The following is a 17,103-nucleotide window of genomic DNA, read 5'->3' as shown; positions in this document are numbered from 1 at the left end:
ACACTTAGGTTGTTTCCCCCAGTTTCATCTTTTGATGGACATTTGGGTTGTTTCCATTTGGGGACTGTCACAAAACTGCTTTGAACATTGTGTACAAGTCTTTGTATTATATATATAGCTTTCATTTTTTCTTGAGAGTGGTATGGCTGGACCTATGGTAGGTGTATGTTGTAACTTTATTTTTGTTTTCTAGTATTTTTGAGAAGGGTAAGTTCAAGAAACTAAAATTTCGTTATATGAAAGTGTAGCTATTCAGTTGTTCATTTTAGAATTGTTTTATAAATGCTGTTATTTCAAATCTTTCTACTTGCTTTTATGTACACATCTATGAAGACAAAGTAATTACAGTTACTCGGTCATTGAGGACTAGAAACATAGTTCAAAAGACAGAACGCTTGCATGAAGAGAATGGTGATGTTGAAGTTCGCCGAAGTTGCAGGATTAGAAGTCGTTATGGTAGCGTGAACCAGTCTGTACTATTTGACAAACTTATAACAAAGTAAGTAAAAATTTAGATCAAGATTATTTAGCTGGCAAAAAACTTTTTGTTGGGGACTAAGTTTTGACTAGCAGGAGTATTTAATGCATTCAGTTTATGTAAAGTATAAAGGAGAGTGATTATTAGAGGACTTTGTAATAATTCTGTATGTGTATTTAAATTCTTACAAAGAATATGAAATATTTTTACATTAGTAAATCAGTGCTTCTATTAAGGGTATTTAAAATCCCAGCACTCAGAGAATACAATGAAAGAAAAATGAAGTTTTTAAAAATATACTACTCTTTTATTTTTTAAATAAATTTCTTTATTTCTGGCTGCGTTGGGTCTTCGTTGCTGCATGCGAGCTTTCTCTAGTTGCATCAAGCTAGGGCTACTCTTCGTTGTGGTGCACAGGCTTCTCATTGTGGTGGCTTCTCTTGTTGCGGAGTGTGGGCTCTATAGAGTGTAGGCTCAGTAGCTGTGGCGCATGGGCTTAGTCGCTCCGCGGCATGTGGGATCTTCCCGGACTAGGGCTGTCCCCTGCATTGGCAGGCGGATTCTTAACCACTACGCCACCAGGAAAGTCCTAAAATATACTACTCTTACAGTTTTAGCTTATTTTTATATCATTTTTTTTAAAGCACTGCTGAAGCTGTACTTCAAAAAATGGATGATATGAAGAAGATGCGTAGACAGCGAATGAGAGAACTTGAAGACTTGGGAGTGTTTAATGAAACAGAAGAAGTAAATATATTCTTCCACTAAGGGGATGATTTAATAATCTCCAGTTTAACCTTTTTTCTCTAGAACCTATCCATTTCTCGGTTAAATTATTCATCATTTTGTTCAGCATTTGTTTGATCAGTCACTAGTTACTGCTGGAGTTTTAAGAGTTTATAGCTGGAAATATCTTCATTTTCAGTAGGATTGGAAGGCCCTACTGGATTCTTTTAAATAAACATACTAAACTTTAATGGATTTTATTTACATATTTTTAGGGGAATCTTAATATGTACACAAGAGGAAAACAAAAAGATATTCAAAGAACTGATGAAGAAACAACTGACAATCAAGAAGGCAGTGTGGGTTAGTCTTTTCTCTTGTTCTGTCTTTTGGGTTTTATTTAGCAGAATATAGCCTTTTTATTCAGAAGCTGTGACATTTATGGTAGTTTATGATAAGTTAGGGTTATCATAGTTTCAAAGAAAAAGTGAAGGCAGGGGAGATAAAAGGGTAATATGTTTTGTTGGGAAAGTACTTAAACATGCTAAAACAAATGAAACTGGTTTGCTTGTATAATACATCTACAGACAGCATATCTCTCTCTACCTGTTTGAGTTAAAAGTTAAAAGTTGAGTTTTACTATTCTGTTTAGGACTTATTGCTGCAATTTCTTAGAACTTTTATTGAATGAAAAATCAGTTTTCCGAAATGCATTTTAAATGTTTGGTGAGGGCGTGCGTTTTACATTATCTTAAGTAGATTATTTGAGTTATACTGCATGAAACTCAGTGGCAGCCAGAAGTCCACTATATCAATGAAATTAGCAGTAACGCTATAAACTTTAGTTTGGTATGTACTGGTAGTAGCCTTTAAACTACTTTTTTCCTTCCCCTAGTTGTTTTTAATTCTATAGTTTTTTACTTCATTTTTTAAAAATCTTCATTTGATGTTGCAGAATTACAGATTCTTTCTATGAACAACCTAGAAGTAAATAAATTTTAAAAGGAGAGTCTTTTTCTATTCCCCTATTTTAAAAATTGTTAGCATTTGGGTGAGAAGCCTGAAAGTAAATGTTTCTTAATTGTAGAGTCATCCGAAGAGGGTGAAGACCAGGAAGATGAAGATGATGGTGAAGATGAAGATGATGATGAAGAAGATGATGATGAAGAAGATGACGATGATGAAGATGATGACGATGATGAAGATGATGACGATGAAGATGAAGAGGATGGAGAAGAAGATAATCAGAAACGATATTATCTTAGACAGAGAAAAGCTACTGTTTACTATCAGGCTCCATTGGAAAGTAAGTGCTATCTTTTTTTTTTTTTTTTTCCAGGAGAAGATGTAAACAGGTTTCCTTTATCTTCACTGCCTTTCTTCTGTTATTCTTATTTTTCATGTTTTCATTTTGCAGAATACCCATGGCTGTTGTCTTTCATAACTTACCCAAGATGTGCAAGAAGTTATTTCTTCTAAAGAAAGTTAAATGTTAGCCTTGATGAAAGTAAATAATTGGATTATTTTGAAATTTCATGTCTGTTTTTAATTATTTTAGTTTTCACAGCTTTGTACTTTATTTTTTTTAACATCTTTATTGGAGTATAATTGCTTTACAACAAAATGAATCAGTTATATATATACATATGTTCCAATATCTCTTCCCTCTTGCGTCTCCCTCCCTCCCACCCTCCCTATCCCACCCCTCCAGGCAGTCACAAAGCACCGAGCCGATCTCCCTGTGCCATGCGGCTGCTTCCCACTAGCTATCTACCTTACGTTTGTTAGTGTATATATGTCCATGCCTCTCTCCCGCCCTGTCACAGCTCACCCTTCCCCTTCCCCATATCCTCAAGTCCATTCTCCAGTAGGTCTGTGTCTTTATTCCTGTCTTACCCCTAGGTTCTTCATGACATTTTTTTTCTTAAATTCCATATATATGTGTTAGCATACGGTATTTGTCTTTTGCTTTCTGACTTACTTCACTCTGTATGACAGACTCTAGGTCTATCCACCTCATTACAAATAGCTCAATTTCGTTTCTTTTTATGGCTGAGTAATATTCCATTGTATATATATGCCATATCTTCTTTATCCATTCATCCGATGATGGGCACTTAGGTTGTTTCCATCTCCGGGCTATTGTAAATAGAGCTGCAATGAACATTTTGGTACATGACTCTTTTTGAATTGTGGTTTTCTCAGGGTATATGCCCAGTAGTGGGATTGCTGGGTCATATGGTAGTTCTATTTTTAGCTTTTTAAGGAACCTCCATACTGTTCTCCACAGTGGCTGTATCAATTTACATTCCCACCAACAGTGTAAGAGGGTTCCCTTTTCTCCACACCCTCTCCAGGATTTATTCTTTATAGATTTTTTGATGATGGCCATTCTGACTGGTATGAGGTGATACCTCATTGTAGTTTTGATTTGCATTTCTCTAATGATTAATGATGTTGAGCATCCTTTCACGTGTTTGTTGGCAGTCTGTATATCTTCTTTAGAGAAATGTCTATTTAGGTCTTCTGCCCATTTTTGGATTGGGTTGTCTGTTTTTTTGTTATTGAGCTGCATGAGCTGCTTGTAAATTTTGGAGATTCATCCTTTGTGAGTTGCTTCATTTGCAAATATTTTCTCCCATTCTGAGGGTTGTCTTTTGGTCTTGTTTATGGTTTCCTTTGCTGTGCAAAAGCTTTGAAGTTTCATTAGGTCCTGTTTGTTTATTTTTGTTTTTATTTCCTCTTCTCTAGGAGGTGGGTCAGAAAGGATCTTGTTGTGATTTATGTCATAGAGTGTTCTGCCTATGTTTTCCTCTAAGAGTTTGATAGTTTCTGGCCTTACATTTATGTCTTTAATCCATTTTGAGCTTATTTTTGTGTATGGTGTTAGGGAGTGATCTAATCTCATACTTTTACATGTACCTGTCCAGTTTCCCAGCACCACTTATTGAAGAGGCTGTCTTTTCTCCACTGTACATTCCTGCCACCTTTATCAAAGATAAGTTGTCCATATGTGCGTGGGTTTATCTCTGGGCTTTCTATCCTGTTCCATTGATCTATCTTTCTGTTTTTGTGCCAGTACCATACTGTCTTGATTACTGTAGCTTTGTAGTATAGTCTGAAGTCAGGGAGCCTGATTCCTCCAGCTCCGTTTTTCGTTCTCAAGATTGCTTTGAAAAAAAAACAGATTGCTTTGGCTATTCGGGGTCTTTTGTGTTTCCATACAAATTGTGAAATTTTTTGTTCTAGTTCTGTGAAAAATGCCAGTGGTAGTTTGATAGGGATTGCATTGAATCTGTAGATTGCTTTGGGTAGTAGAGTCATTTTCACAATGTTGATTCTTCCAATCCAAGAACATGGTGTATCTCTCCATCTATTTGTATCGTCTTTAATTTCTTTCATCAGTGTCTTATAATTTTCTGCATACAGGTCTTTTGTCTCCTTAGGTAGGTTTATTCCTAGGTATTTTATTCTTTTTGTTGCAGTGGTAAATGGGAGTATTTTCTTGATTTCACTTTCAAATTTTTCATCATTAGTGTATAGGAATGCCAGAGATTTCTGTGCATTAATTTTGTATCCTGCTACTTTACCAAATTCATTGATTAGCTCTAGCAGTTTTCTGGTAGCATCTTCAGGATTCTCTATGTATAGTATCATGTCATCTGCAAACAGTGACAGCTTTACTTCTTCTTTTCCGATTTGGATTCCTTTTATTTCCTTGTCTTCTCTGATTGCTGTGGCTAAAACTTCCAAAACTATGTTGAATAAGAGTGGTGAGAGTGGGCAACCTTGTCTTGTTCCTGATCTTAGTGGAAATGCTTTCAGTTTTTCACCATTGAGGACGATGTTGGCTGTGGGTTTGTCATATATGGCCTTTATTATGTTGAGGAAAGTTCCCTCTATGCCTACTTTTTGCAGGGTTTTTATCATAAATGGGTGATGAATTTTGTCGAAAGCTTTCTCTGCATCTATTGAGATGATCATATGGTTTTTCTCCTTCAGTTTGTTAATATGGTGTATCACGTTGATTGATTTGCATATATTGAAGAATCCTTGCATTCCTGGAATAAACCCCACTTGATCATGGTGTATGATCCTTTTAATATGCTGTTGGATTCTGTTTGCTAGTATTTTGTTGGGGATTTTTGCATCTATGTTCATCAGTGATATTGGCCTATAGTTTTCTTTCTTTGTGACATCCTTGTCTGGTTTTGGTATCAGGGTGATGGTGGCCTCGTAGAATGAGTTTGGGAGTGTTCCTCCCTCTGCTATATTTTGGAAGAGTTTGAGAAGGATAGGTGTTAGCTCTTCTCTAAATGTTTGATAGAATTCGCCTGTGAAGCCATCTGGTCCTGGGCTTTTGTTTGTTGGAAGATTTTTAATCACAGTTTCAATTTCAGTGCTTGTGATTGGTCTGTTCATATTTTCTATTTCTTCCTGATTCAGTCTTGGCAGGTTGTGCATTTCTAAGAACTTGTCCATTTCTTCCAGGTTGTCCATTTTATTGGCATAGAGTTGCTTGTAGTAATCTCTCATGATCTTTTGTATTTCTGCAGTGTCAGTTGTTACTTCTCCTTTTTCATTTCTAATTCTATTGATTTGAGTCTTCTCCCTTTTTTTCTTGATGAGTCTGGCTAATGGTTTATCAATTTTGTTTATCTTCTCAAAGAACCAGCTTTTAGTTTTATTGATCTTTGCTGTTGTTTCCTTCATTTCTGTTTCATTTATTTCTGATCTGATTTTTATGATTTCTTTCCTTCTGCTAACTTTGGGGTTTTTTTGTTCTTCTTCCTCTAATTGCTTTAGGTGCAAGGTTAGGTTGTTTATTCGAGATGTTTCCTGTTTCTTAAAGTAGGCTTGTATTGCTGTAAACTTGCCTCTTAGAACTGCTTTTGCTGTATCCCATAGGTTTTGGGTTGTCGTGTCTCCATTGTCATTTGTTTCTAGGTATTTTTTAATTTCCTCTTTGATTTCTTCACTGATCACTTTGTTATTAAGTAGTGTATTGTTTAGCCTCCATGTGTTTGTATTCTTTACAGATCTTTTCCTGTAATTGATATCTAGTCTCATAGCGTTGTGGTTGGAAAAGATACTTGATACAACTTCAATTTTCTTAAATTTACCAAGGCTTGATTTGTGACCCAAGATATGATCTATCCTGGAGAATGTTCCATGAGCACTAGAGAAAAATGTGTATTCTGTTTTTTTGGATGGAATGTCCTATAAATATCAATTAAGTCCATCTTATTTAATGTATCATTTAAAGCTTGTGTTTCCTTATTTATTTTCATTTTGGATGATCTGTCCATTGGTGAAAGTGGGGTGTTAAATTCCCCTACTATGAATGTGTTACTGTCGATATCCCCTTTTATGGCTGTTAGTATTTGCCTTATGTATTGAGGTGCTCCTATGTTGGGTGCATAAATATTTACAATTGTTATATCTTCTTCTTGGATCGATCCCTTGATCATTATGTAGTGTCCTTCTTTGTCTTTTGTAATAGTCTTTGTTTTAAAGTCTATTTTGTCTGATATGAGAATTGCTAGTCCAGCTTTCTTTTGATTTCCATTTGCATGGAATATCTTTTTCCATCCCCTCACTTTCAGTCTGTATGTGTCCCTAGGTCTGAAGTGGGTCTCTTGTAGACAGCATATATACGGGTCTCGTTTTTGTGTCCATTCGGCTAGTCTATGTCTTTTGGTTGGAGCATTTAATCCATTTACATTTAAGGTAATTATTGATATGTATGATCCTGTCACCATTTTCTTAATTGTTTTGGGTTTGTTATTGTAGGTCTTTTCTTTCTCTTGTGTTTCCTGCCTAGAGAAGTTCCTTTAGTGTTTGTTGTAAAGCTGGTTTGGTGGTGCTGAACTCTCTCAGCTTTTGCTTGTCTGTAAAGGTTTTAATTTCTCCATCAAATCTGAATGAGATCCTTGCTGGGTAGAGTAATCTTGGTTGCAGGTTTTTCTCCTTCATCACTTTAAATATGTCCTGCCAGTTCCTTCTGGCTTGCAGAGTTTCTGCTGAAAGATCAGCTGTTAACCTTATGGGGATTCCCTTGTGTGTTATTTGTTGTTTTTCCCTTGCTGCTTTTAATATGTTTTCTTTGTATTTAATTTTTGACAGTTGGATTAATATGTGTCTTGGCGTATTTCTCCTTGGATTTATCCTGTATGCGACTCTCTGTGCTTCCTGGACTTGATTAACTATTTCCTTTCCCATATTAGGGAAGTTTTCAGCTATAATCTCTTCAAATATTTTCTCAGTCCCTTTCTTTTTCTTTTTTTCTTCTGGAACCCCTATAATTCGAATGTTGGTGCATTTAATATTGTCCCAGAGGTCTCTGAGACTGTCCTCAGTTCGTTTCATTCTTTTTTCTTTATTCTGCTCTGCAGTAGTTATTTCCACTATTTTATCTTCCAGGTCACTCATCCGTTCTTCTGCCTCAGTTATTCTGCTATTGATCCCATCTAGAGTCTTTTTCATTTCATTTATTATGTTGTTCATCGTTGTTTGTTTCATCTTTAGTTCTTCTCTTCTAGGTCCTTGTTAAATGTTTCTTGCATTTTGTCTATTCTATTTCCAAGATTTGGGATCATCTTTACTATCATTATTCTGAATTCTTTTTCAGGTAGACTGCCTATTTCCTCTTCATTTGTTAGGTCTGGTGGGTTTTTATCTTGCTCCTTCATCTGCTGTGTGTCTTTCTTCTCATTTTGCTTATCTTGACTGTTTGGGGTCTCCTCTTTGCAGGCTGCAGGTTCGTAATTCCCGCTGTTTTTCGTGTCTGTCCCCAGTGGCTAAGGTTGGTTCAGTGGGTTGTGTAGGCCTCCTGGTGGAGGGGACTAGTGCCTGTGTTCTGGCGGATGAGGCTGGATCTTGTCTTTCTGGTGGGCAGGTCCATGTCTGGTGGTGTGTTTTGGGGTGTCTGTGGACTTATTATGATTTTAGGCAGCCTCTCTGCTAATGGATGGGGTTGTGTTCCTGTCTTGCTAGTTGTTTGGCATAGGATGTTTAGCACTGTAGCTTGCTGGTCGCTGAGTGAAGCTGGGTGATAGTGTTGAGATGGAGATCTCTGGGAGATTTTCGCCGTTTGATATTATGTGGAGCTGGGAGGTCTCTAGTGGACCAATGTCCTGAAGTTGGCTCTCCCACCTCAGAGGCACAGCACTGACTCCTGGTTGCAGCACCAAGAGCCTTTCATCCACACGGCTCAGAATAAAAGGGAGAAAATGTAGAAAGAAAGAATTAGTAGAATAAGAAAGAAAGAAAGAAAGGAGGGAAGGAGGGAGGGAGGAAGGAAGGAGGGAAGGAAGGAAAAAAGAAAGAAAGAAGATAAAGTAAAATAAAATAATGTAAAGTAAAATATAATAAAGTTATTAAAATAAAAAAATAATTATTAAGAGAAAAAAACGGACGAATAGAGCCCTAGGACAAATGGTGGAAGTAAAGCTATACAGACAGAATCTCACATAGAAGCATACACATACACACTCACAAAAAAAGGAAAAGGGGAAAAAAATCATAAATCTTGCTCTCAAAGTCCACCTCGTCAATTTGGGATGATCGTTGTCTATTCATGTATTCCACAGATGCAGGGTACATCAAGTTGATTGTGGAGCTTTAATCGGCTGCTTCTGAGGCTGCTGGGAGAGATTTCCCTTTCTCTTCTTTGTTCTCACATCTCCCAGGGGCTCAGCTTTGGATTTGGCCCCACCTCTGCGTGTAGGTCGCCGGAGGGCATCTGTTCTTCACTCAGACAGGATGGGGTCAAAGGAGCCGCTGATTCGGGGGCTCCGGCTCACCCAGGCCGGGGGTGGGGGGAGGGGCACGGAGTGCGGGGCGAGCCTGCGGCGGCAGAGGCCGGCGTGACGTTGCACCAGCCTGAGGCGCGCCGTGCGTTCTCCCGGGGGAGTTGTCCCTGGTTACCGGGAACCTGGCAGTGGCGGGCTGCACAGGCTCTCCGGAAGTGGCGTGTGGATAGAGACCTGTGATCGCACAAAGGCTTCTTGGTGACGGCAGCAGCGGCGTTAGCGTTTCAGGCCCTTTTAGCCGCGGCTCACGCCCGTCTCTGGAGCTCAGTTACGGAGCATCCTTAATCCCCTCTCCTAGCGAATCAGGATACAAAGCAGGAAAAAAAGTCTCTTGCCTCTTCGGCAGGTCCAGACTTTTCCCCGGACTCCCTCCCTGCAGGCTGTGTTCATGCCTCGAACCCCAGTCCGCCCCCGGCGCTCCGGCCGAAGCCGGAGCATCAGCTCCCAGCCCCGCCCGCCCCGGCGGGGGAGAACACAAGCCTCTCAGGCTGGTGAGTGCCGGTCGGCACCGATCCTCTGTGCGGGAATCTCTCCTCTTTGACCCCCGCACCCCTGTTACTGGGGGTTTCTTGCCTTTTGGGAGGTCTGAGGTCTTCTGCCAGCGTTCAGTAGGTGTTCTGTAGGAGTTGTTCCACGTGTAGATGTATTTCTGGTGTATCTGTGGGGAGAAAGGTGATCTCCGCATTTTACTCTTCCGCCATCTTCCCGGAAGCTCTGTACTTTATTTTATAAGTTAGTGTAAATAGGATCGCTTTTGATTTATGTTAAAGTTGTACCTCAATACATCTGAGCGTATATATGCAAAGCTGATAATCAGCTATTATGCATTAGTATAATCATAATGGTTGTTTATGGCCAGTGTGTGTTTTGGTTAGTTGTTGTTTATGCTACACATATATATTCAACAGCAACGTTGCAGGCATAAACGATTTAAAACATGAACAGTAAAATATTCTACAGTAGATATGTACTAGTATTTTGATGGAAAGTAGCATCATTGTAAATATTTAGGTGAAGAGCAAAATTGTCTTTATACATATTTATATGTCACATACATATAATTTTTTTTTTTAGAACCTCGTCATCAGAGAAAGCCCAACATATTTTATAGTGGCCCAGCTTCTCCCAAAAGACCAAGATATCGATTATCTTCTGCGGGACCAAGAAGTCCTTATTGTAAACGAATGAACAGGTTTGGTTCTGAAATAGTGACTGATTTATGACAACATAGTTGTCTGTATGTTAAGGTAGGATTGTAGAGTCTTAGGATTAGGTGTATCAGGATAGAATTCTAGAATTGTATATTTGGGAGAGTTAGCTCTATGCCTTTAGTGTTCTAATCCCCACTACCACTGACTAGTTTTTGGTTTTGCTTCCACTGATAGGAATTGTTAACAACTACCATGGTAAGGTAGTTTGTTCCATTGTTCCACACTAATAATAGAGAGCTACCTTTGCTTCAGTGTTTACTGTATTCCTGGCTTGGTGTTAAGCATTTTACATAGATTGTTTCATTTAATTTTCACATTAAGTTAGAGTATAGGTTTAGTCTTCTCTTCACATACTGTCCTAGATATATTTTCTTACCATGACAAATTCTAAGTTACATAGCTTCTAGACTTATGACTGTGACCATCCATTTTTGGATATATTTTTCAAATTTGCTCTTCTTACATACTGGGAAACATTAATTTTCTATGACTATTCAAATTATTTGTGGGTTTCTTTTCCTTTTCCATCCTAACACTTGTTGCCTATCTGTCATACTTAAGTCTAAAGAGGTAATTCTTGTTATTTCTTCATTCTCCTGAGTAATAACAGATTTTCTGATGCATTAGAAATTTTCTGGGTAATAGTAGCATTATAGTAGTTCATGAATGAGAAAGCTTATAGGGTGAAGCCTAAAAAGGCAGAAAAAAATGACACTCATGTGGGGAATGGTGCTTTTTTCCTAGTATTATTAATGTGCTCAGAAGTAAGACTGAGGTCTTATGAGACTTCAACTATTCGAACAGTTTTTAGAAGCCTCCTCATTAGAAGCAGACTATATCTGATCATGTTTTGGCCATGGAAGGCAACACCTCTATAGGTACTGACAAATTTCTCTCTTCTAGGACAAATATGAACCCAGGGTCTTTTAATTTGATGTTCAGAGTCTCAAAATCACAAGTGTACGGTCTAGATTTCTTGTTTCATCATCCCTTTTCACACAACCAGAGCCCAGAAGCATAGAGAATCAGAAAGACAACCTGTCAGGGCTGCCCAAGATAAACTGCACTTGAAAAGAGGCCAGTCACAACTACTGAAGCCCGCGTGCCTAGAGCCCAGGTTCCACAACAGGAGAAACCACCTCAGTGAGAAGCCTGCGCACTGCAACGAAGAGTAGGCCCCGCTCGCCGCAACTAGAGAAAGCCTGCGCGCAGCAACAAAGACCCAACGCAGCCAAAAATAATAAATAAATTTTAAAATAAATAAATAAATAATAAAATAAAATAGGTAACCAACAAGGACCTGTATAGCACAGGGAACTATACTCAATATCTTGTAATAACCTATAAGAAAAAAGAATCTGAAAAAGAATATATACATATTTTTATATATAGATGTATGTATAACTGAATCACTGTGCTGTACACCTGAAACTAACACAACATTGTAAATCAACTATACTTCAATAAAAAAAAAAGTTAAACACACACACAAAAAAAGAAAAGAGGCCAGGGACTTTTGTGATGGTCCAGTGGGTAAGACTCAGCGCTCCCAGTTCCGGGGGCCCGGGTTCGATAGCCGGTCAGGGAACTAGATCCCACATGCGTGCTGCAATTAAGAAGTCCACATGCCACAGCAAAGATCCTGTGTGCCACAACTAAGACCCAGTGCAGCCAAAATAAGTTAATAAATATTAAAAAAAAAAAAAGGAGGCCATGCTGTCAGTACTTTTCATAGGCCCCATAGGATATTGTTAAAGACCAATATTTTGATAGTGTAATTTAATGATCTTCAGAAAAGGAGAGTAAGGTGTAGTGCTCCCTGGAGTCCCCATCAAGTAGGGCCCAGGGCAGCTGTCTTGGTTGACTGACTCACAAAACAGGCCTATGTTTGATCCCACAGAAGTGAGAGCCTGGCAGTTACTTTGAAATTTAATTTCTTTTCCCATATTTAATGTGTTTATATTTCTGGAATTAACATGCTTGTTGATTGACTTACCTCTGTAATCACCACCTACGATATATCTTGCAGTAGGGAGGAATTTTTTTTGCCTGTTTGGTGCTTGAGTCCCCATATTTGGTTCACAGGGTATACTCTTTCTCTGTGGAGAGTGTCTCATGTCATTGCATAGCTCCTTGGGTACAGGATTTTTTCCCCCTCCTATTATTTAACAAATGTTTGAGTACTACTATGTGCCAAGCACTATGGATATAAAAATGACTTAAGTCAGAATTCCTGCCCTTGGATCTCGGACTAGTGGAGGATTCTGACTCATTTAAACTATGAACCAAGAGGTTTAATCTGTACCCTGAGTCACATTATTTGGCTTAATTACCTTGGTGTTGGTTTTGATAATTCCCTTTAGACTTTTTCTTTTTGATAACAACTTTATTGTGATATAATTCACATGCCATATAGTTCGCCCATTTAAAGTATACAATTCAATGGTTTTTATTCACTGAGTTGTGCAACTATCACCACAATTTTGTTTTATTTTTTAATATTAATTTTATTTATTTATTTATTTTGGCTGCACCAGGTCTTAGTTGTGGCACGCGGGATCTTTGTTGCAGCATGTGGAATCTTTTAGTTGCAGCATGTGGACTTCTTAGTTGTGGCATGCAAACTCTTAGTTGCGGCATGCATGCGGGATCTAGTTCACCTACCAGGGATCAAACCTGGGCCCCTTGCATTGGGAGAGTGGAATCTTACCCACTGGACCACCAGGGAAATCCCAACCACCACAATTTTAGAACATTTTTCTTGCCTCAAAAAGTAACCCTGGGGACTTACCTGGTGGTCCAGTGGTTAAGACTCAGCTCTCCCAATGTAGGGGGCACAGGTTCCATCCCTGACCAGGGAACTGAGATCCCATACATGCACGGTGTGACCAAAAAAAGAAAAAAGAAATGTAACCCCGTACTCTTTAGTTATCACTCGCCAATGCTTCCAGCCCTAACCTACCACTGTTCTATTTTCTGTCCATATAGATTCTGGGTATTTCATATAAGTGGAATTCTTTGTGACTGGCTTCTTTTGCTTGGTATAATATTTTCCAGGTTCATCCGCATTGTAGGATGTATTAGTACTTCATTCCTTTTTATTGCCAAATAAGATTCCATTGTATAAATATACTATACTTCATTTATCCCTTTATTAGTTGATGGACATTTGGGTTGATTCTACTTTTTGGCTATTATGAGTAATGCTATTATGAACATTCATGTACAACTTTTTGTGTGAACAAATGTTTTCATTTCTCTTGGGTATATACCTAAAAGTGGAATTGCTAGATCAAATGCTAGCTATATTTAATGTTTTGAGGAATTGCCAGATTGTTTTTCCAAAATGGCTGCTGCACTTTACATTTCCACAAGCAATGTACTAGAGTTCCAGTTTTTCTGCACCTTTACTAACACTTGTTATTACCTGATCTTTTGAATGTAGCCCTTTAAACCTTTTTTTTTTTTTTTTCAATTTCTTCACCATGGTGGAGTTAACATCTCATTCCTTCTAACAACTTTAATGGTAGTCATTTGGCTTATTAGTCTTTTTACTTTTTCTTGAAGAGACCAGCTTCTGTTTATCATTTATATCCTACTTAGGCAGGGAAAGAAAGCACACATCCAAAGAGTTGTTTGAACATTGCTCTTAGTGAAACTTGCAGCCACAGTGTAGGATTTTTGAAGGGTCTTTGGCGTACTTACATAGCAGAACTTCAGAAATGCTGCCTTTAAGTAGGATTTTCTTTCTTCCTTGTGATTGCTAACCTCTAGTCATCTAAAGTTTACTCTTTAGCTTCAGTTTGGAGTTTCTGGAACAAGCCTAGCCCCTTTAAACAAGAAGGTAACATAAATAGCACAATTGCTTCACCGGTATTACAAAGTACACGTTACTGGTTGTCAAGGAACTAGAACTGGCAACTCTAGACGCTCTGGTTAGGTTCAAAGTGCTGGTTCAGTGCTGTCTGTGCCAAATTTTTCAAAAGTTATTAGTAAAATGGAAAAACGAAAAAGTGAATGTGGGTATATGTATTTAGAATTTTTTTAAAAAACTGAAATAATGGCCTTTCTACAGTGTAATTTTGAAGAACTAGGACTGCCTAGGTTGTGAGTTCAGCTCTACCACTTATTAATGACCTTTTCCAAGTTATTTATCCTCTCCATGCTTTAGTTTTTTGATCTGTAGAATGGAGACAGTAGCACCTATCTCATAGAATTGTGCAAATTAGGTGAGTTAATACCTATAAAATGTTTAAAATAGTATCTGGCATATGTTAAGTTCTATATGCGTTTGTAACTATAATGTTCAAAAATAATCCCTACTTTGCACATCAGACGTTGGAAACTTTCTCAGTCCACAAGATTTTGTTGTTTGCTTATAACTTTATTGGTTTATGAAATAAACAACTGGAGATCATCAATGTGGTAGTGTACAGAAGGTGGATTTTTTTTTAAATAGACAAAGGTTTTGAATTATACCATCATTGACTAATTCTGATATTTTAAGCAAGTTCTTTAAACTATGAGCCACGTTGGCCCCAACTGTATAATGAGCCTACTAATATGTACTTGTCCAATTTTAATTAAGTTTGATAATACGTCAACCACCTGGTACAAGAAACACTTAGTAAATGTTAGTCCTTTTTATTAATTGTTAGTCTTAATTATGTGAATACCCACTGAATTCACACACAATTATGTATATTACATAATTATAAGTAAGATTCTATTATAATATTAATGATAGTATTAAATAAGTTAGTCTTGCATATAAAACTGGAGACTTGTACTCGGTGGTTTTACAGGCAGATCACAAATATGGTCTTTGGACGTGTTTGAATGGGTAGATGGTGAAGGATTATTTTCTTACTTATATCTGTTTCCACAGCCCCTTATCAAAACCCTGGGGCTGCTTTATATTTCAGAATTCAGATTTGGGGGAGGGATTTACAAAGAAAACATACAACATATATAATGTGCAATATTAACATTTGTAGGTGTGTCTGGGCCAGCACTGTATAGTCAGATATATTAATTTTATAGTAAAATGTATGAATAACCATAGTAAGCAGGACAAATAGAGATTTTGAATTGCCTTTATGACATTTCAGGTCATGTTTTGCTGCTAAGTGAATAATGGAAAAAGTTGTTTTCAGAGGTTTTTTTTAGGTATAAGATTCTGGACCTCAATTTTTCAGATAATAGATTGTGAACCTTTTATATTTTTGGACATACCTACTTAACCATGATTGTACTCTGACTCAGGAAATGCTCTAGACCCTGAGCCAATAGAATGATTAAATCTGGTTTTCCCAGCCAGATTCTGTTTTTATTCTGTGAGTCTTTGCAACTGTCCAAAGGCAGAAGTGATTTTAAAACTTTTTGAGTATTTGCAGCACTCAGCATTGTATTTTTGTTTTGAATTTTATTTATTTTTTTATACAGCAGGTTCTTATTAGTTTCTATTTTATACATACTAGTGTATATATGTCAATCCCAATCTCCCAATTCATCCTACCACCACCACCCCACCCACCATTGTCCCCCTTGGTGTCCATAAGTTTGTTCCCTACACCTGTGTCTCTATTTCTGACTTGCAAACAGGTTCATCTGTACCATTTTTCTAGATTCCACATATATCAGCATCGTATTGGATACTACCAACCAGCCTACGATTTTGATTATTTTTATCTTTTTTTTTTTTTTTTCGGTACGCGGGCCTCTCACTATTGCGGCCTCTCCCGTTGTGGAGCACAGGCTCCGGATGCGCAGGCGGACTCTCAACCACTGCGCCACCAGGGAAGCCCTATTTTTGTCTTTTTTTTTTAAAATTAATTTATTTATTTTTGGCTGTGTAGGGTATTCGTTGCTGCACACGGGCTTGCTCTAGTTGTGGTGAGTGGGGGCTACTCCTCGTTGTGGTGCGTGGGCTTCTCATTGCGGTGGCTTCTCTTGTTGCGGATCACAGGCTCTAGGCGCGTGGGCTTCAGGGGTTGTGGCTCGCGGACTCTAGAGCGCAGGCTCAGTAGTTGTGGCGCACGGGCTTAGTTGCTCCGCGGCATGTGGCATCTTTCCGGAACAGGGCTCAAACCCATGTCCTCTGCATTGGCAGGCGGATTCTTAACCACTGCACCACCAGGGAAGTCCAATACCTTAATTTTTTAAATATTGATTTTGTATGATTAAATGATAATATTTTGGATATATTGGGATATATAAAATACATTATTAAAATTAATTTTACTCTGTTTAGTGTGGTTAATAGAAAATTTTAAATTACATTTTTGGCTTGCATTTCATATCTATTGGACAGCAATGAGATCATTCAAAAGTTATGTACTTTGCCTTCATTTCATAAAAATGTGCATCTAAGCTTATGGCTTTTTTTTTTTTTTTTTTGGCTGCCCTGGGTCTTAGCTGTGGCAGGTGGGCTGCTTAGTTGCAGCTCCCCGGCTCCTTAGTTGCAGCACGTTGGCCCCGTAGTTGCGGCTCCAGGGCTCCTTAGTTGTGGCTCACGGGCTCCTTAGTTGTGACATGCGAACTCTTAGTTGCGGCATGCATGTGGGTGTGGGATCGGACCCAGGTCCCCTGCATTGGGAGCACGGAGTCCCATCCACTGCACCACCAGGGCAGTCCCAATCCTATGGTTTTTATTATTATGCAGTTCTATTAAGAATTGTTTAAGAAATATCTTTTTAAAAGCCACAGCTGAAAACTTTTCCATCTTAGACTTTACAGTATAAATTCCTCGTGGAGTTTGAGACTAGCAAGAATTGTCACTTGGGGTGAGCATGGTGTGCTTTTACTTGTGTTCAGTTGGAGCAGGCATTTTTTGCTTAGGCATTCTGCTACAAGCATCTTAACTTTTAACATA

At 38.2% G+C, this 17,103-nt stretch overlaps 1 protein-coding gene across 2 annotated transcripts in view; it reads left to right on the top strand.

Moving 5' to 3' along the window:
* Nucleotides 1-17,103, top strand: part of ATAD2 (ATPase family AAA domain containing 2) — a 69,867-nt gene that overhangs the window by 20,408 nt on the left and 32,356 nt on the right. Inside the window, exons 4-8 of one of the 2 annotated variants that reach the window (XM_030875730.2) lie at nt 334-499; nt 1,123-1,225; nt 1,480-1,567; nt 2,292-2,510; nt 10,093-10,210. In XM_030875730.2, the coding sequence (XP_030731590.1) occupies nt 334-499; nt 1,123-1,225; nt 1,480-1,567; nt 2,292-2,510; nt 10,093-10,210 (694 nt within the window). Of the gene's footprint in view, nt 1-333; nt 500-1,122; nt 1,226-1,479; nt 1,568-2,291; nt 2,511-10,092; nt 10,211-17,103 lie in introns of those variants that run through there. The other variant, XM_060287096.1, reaches the window with a different exon arrangement.

Source organism: Globicephala melas, chromosome 17 (assembly GCF_963455315.2).
Source record: "Globicephala melas chromosome 17, mGloMel1.2, whole genome shotgun sequence".
NCBI lineage: Eukaryota > Metazoa > Chordata > Mammalia > Artiodactyla > Delphinidae > Globicephala > Globicephala melas.
Note: the sequence above shows the minus strand (reverse complement) of the source record. Positions and strands in the feature narration are given on the sequence as shown.